Source organism: Scardinius erythrophthalmus (genome assembly GCF_964197995.2).
Source record: "Scardinius erythrophthalmus genome assembly, chromosome: 17".
Classification (NCBI taxonomy): Eukaryota; Metazoa; Chordata; class Actinopteri; order Cypriniformes; family Leuciscidae; genus Scardinius; species Scardinius erythrophthalmus.
The window spans coordinates 12,601,534-12,616,449 of record NC_138237.1 but is presented as its reverse complement, the minus strand read 5'-3'; the positions used below and the strand labels follow the sequence as shown (position 1 = coordinate 12,616,449).

The 14,916-nt window shown below is 36.4% G+C and overlaps 1 protein-coding gene across 1 annotated transcript; it reads right to left on the bottom strand.

Moving 5' to 3' along the window:
• Window positions 1-3,130: 3,130 nt before the first annotated feature.
• Window positions 3,131-12,930, bottom strand: adora2ab (adenosine A2a receptor b). The gene is made up of 3 exons (XM_081390713.1): window positions 12,629-12,930; window positions 9,116-9,806; window positions 3,131-4,776 (listed from the first exon to the last, which is right to left on the bottom strand). Exons 2-3 carry the CDS (start codon window positions 9,436-9,438, stop codon window positions 3,765-3,767), a joined length of 1,335 nt encoding a protein of 444 aa, XP_081246839.1. The 5' UTR covers window positions 9,439-9,806; window positions 12,629-12,930; the 3' UTR covers window positions 3,131-3,764.
• Window positions 12,931-14,916: the final 1,986 nt, after the last annotated feature.

The following is a 14,916-nucleotide window of genomic DNA, read 5'->3' as shown; positions in this document are numbered from 1 at the left end:
GTGAACAAGCAGAAGACACATCAGATTTACAGAAGAGGGCGGTATTGAATTGTGGATACGACTAAAACATTGTCATTCAATTTAATCTTTCAATTCAATGTCACAGCTAGCAAATATTATAATAAACTGTTTAAAAAATCTGTATGTGACAAATTCAATAGGTGTCTCTTTGATGTTTTCATTCTTCAGCATTTATTTCTGCTTGTTGGTTATTTATTAATTATTATTTAATACAAACAAATGAATATTATTAATTCATTAATTAATTTTAGAGAGAGAGAGAGATTGCCCATGAAATCCATGTTTGACACAGATCTTATAAATTATTCTAAAACCATATATATATGTGTGTGTGATACAGTAGCCTATATGGCACATATAAAACAATAATGGTCAGAAGAATTATTAAACATTGGAAAATGCTCGAAGTCATTTGTCTGGTGTTGGCATTATCAAGATTCATTGCTCTACTCTCAGGAATTGTGCGAGGCAGCATTATACAGTCTAAATTTGTTCTGTCATCCAGGTGCTTGATAGACTGATTCTGTGTCTATTCTTAGCAGTAGTCTCTTCCTCTTTGTCTGTATGTTATGTTCAAAATTGGCTGAATTGACAGGAAGTAACATTACGTCTGCCAATTCTCTTTATTAATTGGATGTTCCTGTTTTACAGAAATAAAGGGAAGTGGTACAAACTAATAAAGGTAGAAATAGTGTTTGTCAAAGCGCAGAACGTTAAACATTTGGTTTATTTAAGTTTGCCGCATAGCCATTTATTAACCTATTCTTTTATTTTGTATCAGATGCTATCTAAGGAATTTTATCATTGGTAAGAAGGAAAATGAAAAATACAATTCTTTAACAACATTAACAGGAAAATGTAAGCGTTTATTAAAAAAAGGCAACAAAGACAGTTTCTGTGACCTGAAACGAACCCCATGGGCTTGAACCTGACATTCTGAAGAATTTCACCTGCATCGAATCCACAAAAGAAAAAGAAAAAAACTCAATTCAACCAATTACAAAACAGTGCCAGTGGAATAGGTGGGGGCATATGTCTGTTGATTACACAGTAACTCTCTGCAATGTCTTCAAACCTCATTTTACCAGCAGAATGAACCTGCCAGCTGCTGCTGATCTATGTGACACGCTGACAGTCTGTTAGCTTCACTCCGATCTGATTTACACCACAAGCATTCATGATGGAATAAGATAAATTTCTGCGTAAGCCTGGAGATCCGTTTTTGTAAAGGACATCTGTCTCATTAAAAAATAGTGCTGTCAAAACAAAATGAAACCATGCCACTGCTGTGCTGACTGGCATTTCTCAGCTAGAATCAACAAACCAGTGGATTTGAACTGATATACTCTGACCAAGTGTAGTAATATAACTAAAATAACATAAATAATAAAACAATTTTTATGCACACAGCTTCAATAAGCTCATTATTATTATTATTTTTTAAATATGCATGAACTGCATGTATTTTTATTTTTATTAAATTACATTTTTAATATTTACTCAACAAATATGAATGCAATTAAATATACATATACACACACACACACACATATATATATATATATATATATATAAATGACATTAATATTTGTTGAGTAAATATTAAAAATGTAATTTAATACATATGATCCCTATGTATTAAACACATATATGTAAGGGGATAGAATAGACAGTTTGTGCAATATAAAAATCATTATGTATATGGAAAAGTCCCCATAAAACATGAAAACACTACGTGTGTGTGTAAATATGAGAACGTCTGCTGATTTACAGCAAATGATGATGTGTTGACTACCCAGGTCTATGATCCTTCAGCGTAGACCAAATATAGAGGCAATATTGATCAAAGTTATAAAAAAATAAAAATCTAGCTTTCTTGTTCCATTTTTATGAATGGTCACTCTATACTCACTCCTCCTATAAACGGACCGTTACACACCACTAAACCTAAAAATGTCAACTCCCATATGACAAATTCAATACTATGTATCATAGTGCAAGATTTTCCCACTCTAGAGCTTTTTAATGAGGAAAAGAGAAGTGTAATGGTGCAGTTTAAGGGATCATCAAATGCCCCTTCATTTGATTTCCACTGCATTAGGCCAGCCGCTGGCGTCAGCAGCCTCTCTGTAAATACAATCATAGCTGGTCTGTGTATAGTCCACGATTGTGCTTGTATGCGTGTGTGTCACAAGAGAGGATAATACACCACTGTCCAACAACTTCTGACAATTTTATGATCCCTAATCATTATGTTGTGTTGAAGAACAAATTAGATCTATTACAAATGATTGCACATTTAATATAGTATTTGTGAATCATTACAGTTTATACTTGCATTCTTCTGGGAAATTCAATCATTATATAGGAATCAAAGTTCACTTTATTGAGCACCAATAAGTCCACTTGATGTTGCACAGACAGTATATGGCTTAAACTCTTAGCATAATTGATGCCTGCGTGTGATTCTAATCAAGCGCATTAATAATATTTAATACATTTTCAGTAAAAAAAGGTAGAACCCTAAGGTACAACAGATGTCACTGGGGCAATACCCTTTCAAAAGGTACTAAAATGTATCATTTAGGTACTAATATGTACCTTATATGTAAGGTTCCTTATTTACCCTTTAGGGGTACCTTTTGGCTTTTGTACTTTTTGTACCTTGGTGCCGCCCCAGTAACAACTTGTACTTTTTTTTTTTTTTTGAGAGTGTACACCACTATTTATAACACTCTATTTGTGCAAATTTGGTTATAGTTTTGTTTTATTTAGTACATTTCCTTAAATATTAACACATGCTTACAATCAGTACAGTATAATTCAGTTTGGTCATGTTTTAACAGGGCTGCACGATTAATCGAAATAAAAAAGGAATCACGATATCGCTTGCTGCGATTATCAAATCGCAAAGGCTGCGATATAATGACATAAATGTGTGCTGCATGTTTAAGAGTGAAGAGCGTACAAGCTAACAGCTCATGATCTGGTGTTCTCAGTGTCACAGGAGAAAAAAATACAATAATACAATAGTAAAATGTATTGTTTTTTATTCATTCAAGGATAAATTATTATTATTCTATAGTCCTATTAATAATATTTCATTTTTAATATATTAAAATATTCCATATTTCAAAACATTTCTGGACAAATTGTGCAGCCCTACAAACAAACGAACACACACAGCAAACCTGGAGCTTTTTTTTAAATCACATTTTAAGTTGCATTCACAATTTTTTTCCCAGAAATCGTGCAGCCCTATGTTTTAAAGCACTACAGATGTTCCGGCAGGTATATTGATGGTGCATGCTCTAAGTTTGGACATAATCCTATTAAAAAGCACAGAAAGATGATAGTTCCGTATGGCGCGGTCACAACAGGTTTAGCTGAATTCCCCAGAATATTGATTTAATCCATTAGGCCTCCCCCACTTTGACCAGGAACAATGCTCTTTTAATAAAGCTCCCAAGAATCGTATAAGCTTTGAAAAAAAAACCTCTACAATGTCAGCAAACAAGTTCTTTATGAGGTCTGAAAATCTGCAAACACCATCAGGGGTGTTTGGAAGCAAAGAGAAGTAAAAAATTCCTGGAATTTGTACAGTAAGGGTTCCCACAGGAGCTATGCGATCCTCTCATAGCTTTATCTTTCCTGACCCTGGCCTAGATAGTACTGTAAATGAAGTCACCCTCACTAGCACAGCGACTCAGATCAGTGATTGCTTCAGGAAGAACGGATGTGTGTCATGACACTTCTGCAAGATCAGATGAGTTGCTTGTCCTTACGGGCAGCAGACATTTGACATGTACATTAGTAATAGCACTGCAGTCTTTTACTGTCAGGATTTCTACATGGTCTTTGATGGAGGGAACTTCCTCCCCGGTATGTAATGAAAAAATCTGTGTCGAACTGGCGGGAAAGGAATGTTCCAAAGCTCCATTTAAACTGTATCCTAAGTCTTGGAATTCCGTTTTTGGCCTGATTTTTGCTGCCATTTGCTTTGTGAATTCATCGCAAGAAATCATGCCGGGAATGGGATTGGGATCCAGCACAAAGCCATTGGACATCTTACAAGAAGTCTCAGTCACACTGACCGCAGCAGAAGAAGTAGCCATACCTCCGTTGCTGTTACCAATAGCCAGTCTGCTATCATGCCACAGGAAGTGCTGTCGGATGATCCTTCGGAAGGTGTGCCTGAAGTCACGTATTCGGTAGGCGTATATAAATGGGTTCACTACTGAATTAGCATGTGAAAGTATGATGGCCAGGTACATGACCCAGTCCTGAGGTCGATCACACTGAGGGCAGAACAATGTGAAGCAGTTAATGATGTGCAACGGGAGCCAACAAACAGCGAAAAGGCCCACGATGATAGCCAGCGATTTGGCCGCGTGGACCTCCTTTTGCAGTGTGGACCGGGAGGAGGATCCGTATCCATGAGTGTGTCCGTGCACTAGCTTCTGCTCCATCTGTCTGAGCTGACGACGGGCAGCCATGAAGATCCATGCGTAGATGGTCAGCATGGCAATTAGCGGAATCAAGACGCAGCCGAAAAAGTTAAAGTAAACCATGTAACCCATGGTGACCACCTTCTCGAACAGGCACTCTGTCATACCTTGAGGACAGGAGCTGTTGGTGCCCGCTTCGACGCGACTGTTCCAGCCTAGCATGGGGGTCAAGCCGATGACCACTGAAAGTATCCAGCATACTGCAATGATGCCTTTGGCTCTCTGGCTTGTGACAAGGCTGTTGTACCTTAGAAAGACAAAACAAAAACAGAAATTTTAGAAGGAAGTATGCTATGAAGCACTATGGTGATAAGCATGCCAAGTTTGGTCATATATTACAACTCTATCTGCCTCAAACAATATGTTGATGTTTCCTGAAGCCCATCCTGAAGTGGGCTGTATTGTTCACTGTCAGGGCTTTATTTTCCCAAATCTACACAAGCATGCACTGCTCCTGGGAAATGTCTATTGTTTAGGTGTTAAGCCTTAGTAATTGCTGCCAAAATGGAAAATACCAGGATATGTGTTAATAAGAAGCATATATTTCACCTGTATTGTGCCCAGTCTTAAAATAATACTTGGAGGCTTTGTTTTTGTACAACTTTGAACGAGGCTGTAAACTTTCAGCGGGGTTAGGAAACAACATTATTTCCAATTATAAAACAAGAAGAATTAAATTGTTCAATTAAATCAGGGGGTTTCAACTGCAAAAGATAATTAAAAACTTTTCACAGAGAGGTGGCATAAATTCAGTTCTCTAATTCCCTAAAAAGAGCCAGGTTGCAAGTCATTGTTTTAGAGTTGGATTAGACTGGTTGGTTTTTTGATTCTCTAAAAAGAGCCGACTCAAAGTTCATTTGTTCGCGAGTTGGACTACACTGGTTGGTCGCACTGTTTATTTGTTTTGTTTTGTTTTGTTTTGCTAAAAAGAACTGGCTAACACATGAGTGTTTCGAGTCAGACAACACTGGTTACGCTGTATGTTTTTGATTAACTAAAAAAGCGGCTCATAATAGTCATTCGTTCGAGAGTTGGACTTCGCTGGTTGTGCTGTACGTTTCACTCTGTAGATTCAATAGTGGTTTTGCAGGGACTTATTGCAGGGAACTCTGTCAGAGTAGGCTATTTAATCGGTATTGGTTCTGTCCACTTAGGCAGAAGGATGCATGTGAGAAATGGGGATGCAACCAGGCATCATTTGGTTATGTTATTCTTTTTTTAAATTTGTTTGGCCCTATTGTGCTTTTTTTAATATTACCTTTCAGGCAGTGTGTAATATAGCTGTCTGAGAACGTAAACGGTCTGCAAAGTTGTAAAGTCGAAAGTGCACGATGTGTTATAGTTCTGCTAATCAGCTGTGGGTTCACTATTACCAATAAATGTATCACAATAAAATGGTAATTGTTCTTACTGCTTTGAGTAAAGATAAAGGATGGAGCAAGATTTGTTTTGCAAACTTTAATGTTACATCAGTAATCCACATTAGTGCTCAGCTAATGTATGCACTGTTATTGATACAGTTAATGATCCAGTTCCCGCATGTGCAGTGCAATAAATTAGAAATATACACATCGGTTTGTTGATGGACATACACTTGTAAATGCTGATGGTGAGGAATTACAGTTGCAACATCTCATAATGTATGTCAAACTGAGTAGCGTATCACTGAGCATCCTGCTCAAGTCGTCCTTGCGATGGAGGTTCGGGCTGAATGCCTAGTTCTTCCAATGTTTCATAATCAGACTCGCGCTCGGATTGATATGGTGCCAGCATTACTGTCTTTACAGTGTGTGTACTATCGCTGAACTTTAGGAAGCCTCTGGTGCTGAAATTCAGCTATGGTAATGAGCATTTAGTTTCCGAGGTAGACCAATCACAACATACTGGGCCATCTGGCCAATCAGACCAGAGTAGGCTCACGGAAAGGAGGGATTTAGAGAGACTGATTCAACCGTCGAGTCATTTGAGAATCATTGAAAAATGTGGTGATGTGCAATGTATATTATGAGTAAATGAAAGTGTTTTTTGACCTTTGATGCATGTAAACCTGTTGTAGGCGAACTCCAAAACAAAATTAGAAACCTTTAAAATAGCATAATAGGGGCACTTTAATACCTACAATAACACCCCCTCCCAGCCAGCCCACCAGCCCCAAATATATATACAAAATATTCATGGTAACATTAGAATAAGTTTTGTTAAGAACATCAGTGAGACCCCCACACAGACCCCTAGTTAAAAAACCTGGCTGGTACTAAAATACATTATACGGAGCATATTAGCAATTGTAAAAGCATCAGTTCACAAACAGTTTGGAATACAGCTGTGCAAAATCCACAACCGCTATGCATTTCAAACATCCCGTCGAGCAGACAGCCCTGCTACATGTTTCCTTTGCCAAGGGCAACAGTTGGAAACGGTGGTCAAATGTCAATTGTTCCAAAAATCCTTGGGCTTATAACAGGCCCATCGAGAACAACAGTGGCTGCTTCATTAAACCCAGAGGACTTACAGGGCTCCAGTACTACTGGTACCTCATTCACACACCCACACAGACTGGAAGCCGGCAGACCTTATGTAATCAACACTTGCCCAGGCTTTTGCTGTCACTGCTGTTCTCTTACAACGCTTTGTGTAGCTCAATCTACACCATGAGCAGAAATGTGCATCACACCTTGTATGCAGGCAGGTGGTAAAGTCCCACACCTTCCAGCTTCCAAAAAGTGCTGCTGAGAACTGCTGGGCCAGAGGATTTAAGAATAATCATTACGATGTTCAACTGGAGTGCAAAATGTCCCAGGTTTAATACCCAACACTTCTTACTTTTACATCTTTGGTAAATTAAGTTTATATCATTGTATATTATACAATTAGTAGTAAAAAATACAAGTATAACTCTTTGTTACATATTTTAATTACTAATTAAAGACTTCTCAAAAAACTTAATAAGTATTTGTGCAATGAATGATACCAAAAATCATGTGGCTTGTGGAGCAGAGGTGTGCTATTATTTTTCTAAAGGATCAGACCTATGATTTACACCTGACAGACAATAAAACGGCTGAAAATCCCCTAGGCTTACGCTGAAGGAGGAACCTGAGTCATATCTAGACGGGTTAGTAAACAAAAAAAAATTATCTAGCAACTGGGGTTGTGTGCCATTTATAATTGAATTGAGAATGGCTTTTGAATTACAATTTAATTCCTGAATTTGAACTGAGGTAGCAAACAGCATGCATAATTTCAGTTGGAATTTGAACTTTGTATGTTTGTAGCTGTTAAAAAGTTTTAAAGCAAGTCTAGACAGATGGATGGATGGATAGATAAACATTTACAATTCAGTAAATTCCTCGTGTCATTTTACATCAAATTCCAATTCTCCTTCCTGTGGGGTGTGACTTGTTTGTTGCTCTTTTGTACGTCACTATATTACAACATGGTGCCAGATTGAGTATTGATTATTGATTTGGCTCTACTGAAACAAACTATTCTTAAAACATTTGTCAACAGCGTAACGCTGCATGACTCCTATTTACTGCAAAAATCATTGCAAGCAGTGAAAGAGTGATTAAAGGGGAAATTACATGGATCTGAGGGAATTACAGTGCATGTTGTGCCCATTATCAAGTCATTATCATGAGAAAGGCAGAGAGTCACTCAGTCTAGGAGCCTTTAACCTCATATCAAAACATTTGCAAAACACACATTAATAAAGATTACATAGGATTACATATCTGCAAACACATAATGTTTTACTGAATATACACATGTAAACACTCACACAAACACACGCACAATGGCTCTCATCATGTCATTCTAAACCTGTATGACAATCTTTCTTCTGTGGTATGCAAAAGAAGATATTTTGAATAGTTATCTTAACATCTAATATTTTGTACCCCTATGACATGAGTAAATGGTGACAGGTTATTCATTTTTGAGTGAACAATATATATTTATTTAGGGTTTGGGTGTAATTTCTGCATCACAAACCAGTTTAAAAATAAGGACTGTATCGCATCCCTATCCAGTGTTATATCCCTATTATAGTTTTTATTAATATTTTGAATAGGTTTTATATTATTATACTTTCCAGCTTAATTTTAATTTTAGTTAGTTTTAGTAATTTTGTTGTGTTTTTGTCATTTTTAATAGCTTTTGCTTTTTTTATATCTTTCCATCAATATCATTTTTAATATATTTGTAATGTTTTTAAATGTCTATAGTTTTTATTATTTTATATTTTAGTTAACGTATATATTTTATTAACATTAAAACAATTTTTTTATGGTCTTAGTTTCAGTTTTAGTTTTTTTTTTTATTAGAATAACTCTGCCCCCATTTGCCATTATTTGGACAACATATTGCAATTCCGTTTGGTCTTTAATACAAGTTTTGATCAATTTTACCATAAACAATAACTAATTATAAATGTACTGGTAATGTGAAAGAGGAAACTTTGTCTATGTTTTTGCTATGGGGCGACTATGTAATCTGTTCTTTAAAGCAACCATATGATCAGTAATCTTACAAAAAGTTTGCCTACAACTCTGAAACTGAAAATCATGACACAGTTGTTCACTCACCTCAATGGGATCTTGATGGCAATGTACCGATCCACAGCAATGGCCAACAAACTGAAGATGGAGCTCTGCGTGAGGACCAGCACGAAGCAGGCGATGAAGAGGCATCCATGAAAATGACTGCAAAAGCCTATGCTGATGGTGACGGCGAACGGAATGGCCAGGAGTCCCACTGCGATGTCCGCCACGGCCAGTGATACCACGAAGAAGTTGGTGATGGTCTGGAGATTGCTGTTGAGGCAGACGGCCCAGCACACTAGAACGTTCCCTGCCACGGCCAAAACCGCAATCAGCAGCTCAAGAACAATGTAGACGAGAGAAGACATGGTACCATCAACCAGTGTGAAAGGACATCCTCAAAGACACACATAGTTGTGCTCCCGATAATTGCTCAGTGGCTCTTGCAATAGGTGTGAGGATGAGCCGATCCGACCATTGCTCTAACCAAAAATCTCTCTTTTTCAAGGGAAAGAGGAGGTAAGATGAATCTGGTAGCAGCTGGTAGAAGCACTTTAGGGTTCACTGTGGTAACTGCAGGGTCAATGGAGACACCCCTCCATAAATCTTGATTTACCCGTTCACCAGCCTGTCCCTTAGGTCCAACTCACTTCAGCCTTTCAATGAAAGTTTTAAAGGAAACAGCTGCTAGATTTCATGAAGCAGAACCGGTAGACCTTCAGTGGGACTTCTTAATCTGTAGAAAGAACAATGACACCGCACAATAAAATATCAACCTCTCTGGGTCACAATAGCAATCCATCTTTAAACAGGAGGTCTCCATCAAAAGATGACAGACCAATCCAACAATAAGCTTTTATTTTAAGAAAGACTCCACAAATACGAATGAAATATTTGTGCAGTGCACGCCTGCTATATATCACAAGACCCGGCCAGCACTTCCTCCATTAGTTTCTAGGATGTGTACAGTTGAACTTTGCTATTATTGGCTTAGAATTGTGAACAAGTATTCTTTTGTACCCATTCATGTGATTCTACTTTTGTGTTCCATGGACTACATGAAATGCATCAGTTTCTCGATAATTAAAGGGGTGGTATAATGCCTTTTTCACAAGATGTAAAATATGTCTTTGATGTCCCCAGAGTGTGTATGTGAAGTTTTAGCTCATAATACCCCACAGATATTTTTATATAGCATGTTAAAGTTGTCACTTTTTGAGGGTGAGCAAAAACGCACCGTTTTGTGTCTGTTCCTTTAAATGCAAATGAGCTGCTGCTCCCAGCACAGGGGGCGGAGCTTCTAGAGCTCCTGTCCTTTTACCTCACACAGACATGCTCTGAACATTTCAAAAACTTTTAGCCTTTTATGTTCAAACCGGAGTCAGATGATGTGAACGGAGTCAATGATGGAGAGACTCAAGAAGACGTGACAACATGTAGAATGCAACAGGACATTTCTGAATGGTCAGTTGATGAATTTATGTAGCTGATGTGTAGTTATCTTCTAGTCATTGATTAGCATATTCTGTCTTGATAATCTATAAATCGTGTTCAGGGGGCGGGGTTTATGTAAATTTTAGGGTTGGTGATGTCACTAACCCGGGAGGAAGCTCCTGTAGTCCCTACCAGCCGTTTCTTGTAGTCCTTAAAAAGCAATTTCTTTAAAAGCAAATATCTCCCTTTGCTTTGAACTTTGAGCGTTGTAACTTTGCAGATGTTGTTTATACTCAAACAGCAATATTACACACTAACTAAAGTCAGAAAAGTGAAATCATAATCAACCACCCCTTTAAATGGTTATTAGCTTTCTTTTATATCATAATCAACCATACATTACTGTTCAAAGATTTGGGGTCAGTAAGATTTTTTTTAAGTGTTTTTGACCCAGGTTGTATTTATTTGATTAAAAATACTGGAATGTTGTGAAATAATATTACAATTTAAAATAACTAAATTAAAATCTATTTTAATATATTTTAAAAAGTAATTTATTCCTGTGATGGCAAAGCTGAATTTTCAGCATCATTACTCCAGTCTTCAGTGTCACATGATCCTTCAGAAATCATTCATATGCTGATTTGCAGCTCAAGAAACATTTGTGCTGATTTATATTTTTGTGGAAACCCTGATAATGTTTTGTCCTGGATTCTTTGGTGAATAGAAAGTTCAAAAGAACAGCATTTATTTGAAATATATATATATATATATATATATATATATATATATATATATATAATCTTTATAGTCACTTTTGATCAATTTAATGCATCCTTGGTGAACAAAAGTATTCATTTGTTTAAAAAAAAAAAATCTTACTGACCCCAAACTTTTGATCAATAGTGTAAGTTTCAGCTCTACTTCTTCATAATTTGATAATACTCTGTCTGAATTGTTCAAATACAGTATGCTTGGCTTTGAAAATACATGCAGAGCATCGAAATATTTCAGTATGTGTGTGTAAATAAATCATTCTGCCAAGCCTTTGACTCTTTTGGATTCTTTATTGTGGTTTTGTGTAGACCTATCTAGAGAGAATTGAGTAATTCCAGCATGCCTTCCAAGGTAGACCTTTTTTTTATTTTTATTTCTTATCTTCTAGCTCCATTCTGTTTGATCAGGCACAAAAATGCTGATTTACAGTCACAGTCACTGTTTCTGGGGTTTAGTGTTGCTGTTTGCTTTTTATAGCGCAGTGTGACTTTGGTATGACTGTTGACTCTCTCAAGTGAAATAATGACTAAATGTTTCCAATGCACGGGGTTGCGTTTTAACAGTTTTAGCAAGCACCGTTCTTCAAACCGCTTCCTGTGTTTTAAGATGATGTACTTTCCGAAACTTGTTGAACGTTTATGAAGTATCATAGTATTAAGCACATGATGTCTGGACAGAAAAGAATGTACCAGGTCCCTCATGAGTCATGAGTCACGTCATGTTGGGTGTGAGGATGTTTGGGGACTATGATAAGCGTGTATCTGTCATTAAAAAGCACGCTTAACACTTATTTCATTGTGGAATAATTTTAGCCTAGTCAAAATGCAAGTATCTATGTAACCATCAAAAGTCATTTGGATGGGTGGGATGACATCATACAGTATAGTTAGAAACACTTTAAAAATCAAATACAGTAATTTCACAATTACAATGAGGTCATAAAACGTGTACATGCATGGTACTAGTAAAAGATAAAAGAAAATAGGAAAAGAAAATGCTCTAGTAAAAGTAGTTTTTAGTAGCACCACAAAACTTGTCACACTGTGGGAGAGTGCTGTCACTCCTTGTCATGAGAACTAAGTAACTTATATTCCCATGGTAAAAAAAATAAGGAAAAGTAAGCCAAGGCGTGAGGTTATCATCAAAATATTGTTGTCAAAAATCATGAATTCATATTAAGAAAGAGCGAAATAATACAGGTGTCAGTCTCCGTATGGATTAATAGACTGACAAAGTTATTTAATCGAAATACAAAATCAATATTTCAGTTATATCCCAAACATTAGTAATAAACAAAAACATTTATAAACTCTTTACATTGTAAAACACTTCCGTTCCGTTACTCACTTTGGCTGTGTACACGAGTGTTCCCGCCGCGCACCTGAGTTGTAGGTTTCTCCGCTGGCATCTCTCACCGCTTCTGAAAGTTCAACCGCAAAACTGCTGAATGTACGTACCAGGGATGCAAATCAAATCATTCCACTCGTTTTCCTCACCCTGACAAAGTACACTTATAGACTACTCTAAACGTCTTTGGTCGAGGAAAAGGCAAGATGAGTTGCAGCTTCCCTCAACGCTCCATGGAGTTGTGGTGGCCACAGACAAGTGAGCGCGCTTTCACACTAGTGACTAACACTCACGCGCGCTGTGAGAGAAAGAGACGCACGCCTGATTGGTTTTCGTGGTCACATTAAACATGTTTCCGGTTTTCGTGGTTACATTAAACATTATGTTTCCTTCACTACAAAACAATTGTGGGTGGTAACTTCATCATAACTGTCATTTTTCATAGTTCCTGCAGTTACAGCAATAAAAGTCAAAAGGCATTAGCCAGCACATAAGTAAACAAATACACAGCAATGATTAAAAATTCTTAATTGAAATGAGTTCTTTTTGTTTTGTTTTTGTTTTATGTATTTACTGTACTGTAGCATATACACACAACAATGTATGTATGGATAAACAAATAATTTTTTTTTTTTTTTTTTTTTTACAATAGTAGTCTAAGAATCATTAAAGTGATACAAACAAATTACAAAACTACGATACATTTTAGGGAAAAAGTACTATGTGAGCAAAAAAGTTTTTTTTTTTTTTTTTTTTTTTTTTTTTTTTTTTACTTAGTAGTTAGTCTTTTGAGATTATAGTGCACATAATCTTGTTTTAAGAAAACATATTTTTGATCTGACGTTTTATACCGTAATAAACGACCGCATTATTTTATCAGAGAAATTTAGTTCGAATCGTTTAGTTTGTATGCTAATTTGATCGTTAGTAGCCAGCACAATAGCTGATGTGAACGTGAGGATAAGGGAGTGAGGAACCTGTGATGTGCTCCGTGAGGTTGTGTTGTTTCTCACGTACAGCCGAAACATCCTGCATCACCTCAGGGCCACATGAAGATAAATGTATGTAATCAGCAAACCAGAGGCTGAGGTCCACCCACCAAGGACTTCATTAAAGCACGCAGCACACACTGCAATGACATTTCTTAACGTTTTGGATCTAATACATAAGCCAAAGCCTTTTTGTGGCCCTTCAGTAAATCAAATCACAGCCTCCATGCTCACCATTTACCATAGCCTTGTTTATGCATGCAAAAAAAAAAACATTCGCCACAAATAGACACTTACCTCAGAGTGCCAGACACAATCGGTGTGAAAATTAAAGGTTATTTTCGTAGGAAGAGGAAGTTCTTGAGTACAGCTGTTTAAATAGACCTTTTCTGCAGGCTCAATTCTTTCTTTCCACGAGACAAGGGTATAGTTTATTTTGTTTCCATTTCTGTTCCTTCCCTGAAGTAGACTAGCCTACCGTACGACTTCCAGGAAAAGGTGTACTTATAGAAGAAGTATATAGAATCTTGATTAGCATCCATCCATTATACACAGTAAACAATTATATGACCAACACGTTATAACAACATTTATTTATTTTATACAAGATTCAACACATTTTTTAGGTCACTTTAATGTAATTTAAGTTGAAATGACTTCAATAGCCAAGTTGATTGAGGGCCTACTTACAAATTTAAGGCAGTATTGTTTGTACAGTGTACAGTTTCAGGGTCATGTGCCCTTGGATTAATTGAAATACTACCAGTTAAAACAGTCGAGTGTGTTGTAAAACTCTAATGTCTACACAAAGGTGTCTTTGATTTAACATTTTACATCTAAAGGTTAAACCTATTCAAGCTGGTAATGTACTGAATTTATGTACCATAAAAATAATTGTTAACTGGTGACAGAATGACCCACCAAGGACCAAGATAAGATCAATATATCAATAATGTTTAAATAAACGAGGGACGTTTGGTAAGAAAATAGCTTGAGGGGAGTTACAACCAGTGTTATTTTAGTATTATTATACTAATATAATATTTCAAATCTGATTATTTAGTTATTATTGTTTTAATATTTGTATTTATTTACACAACATTTCAAATTTTTAAGGGTTTTCACCTGATATTTATATTTTATTTCATTTCAGTCATATTTCAAATAAAGTATATATATATATATTTTTTATTTTAGATTACAATAACACTGGTTTCAACAAATATTTCAGTCAATGAGACTTTATTGTCAAAGTCCATGCACAAGCCCATTCGCACAAATAATCAACACACACTAAAC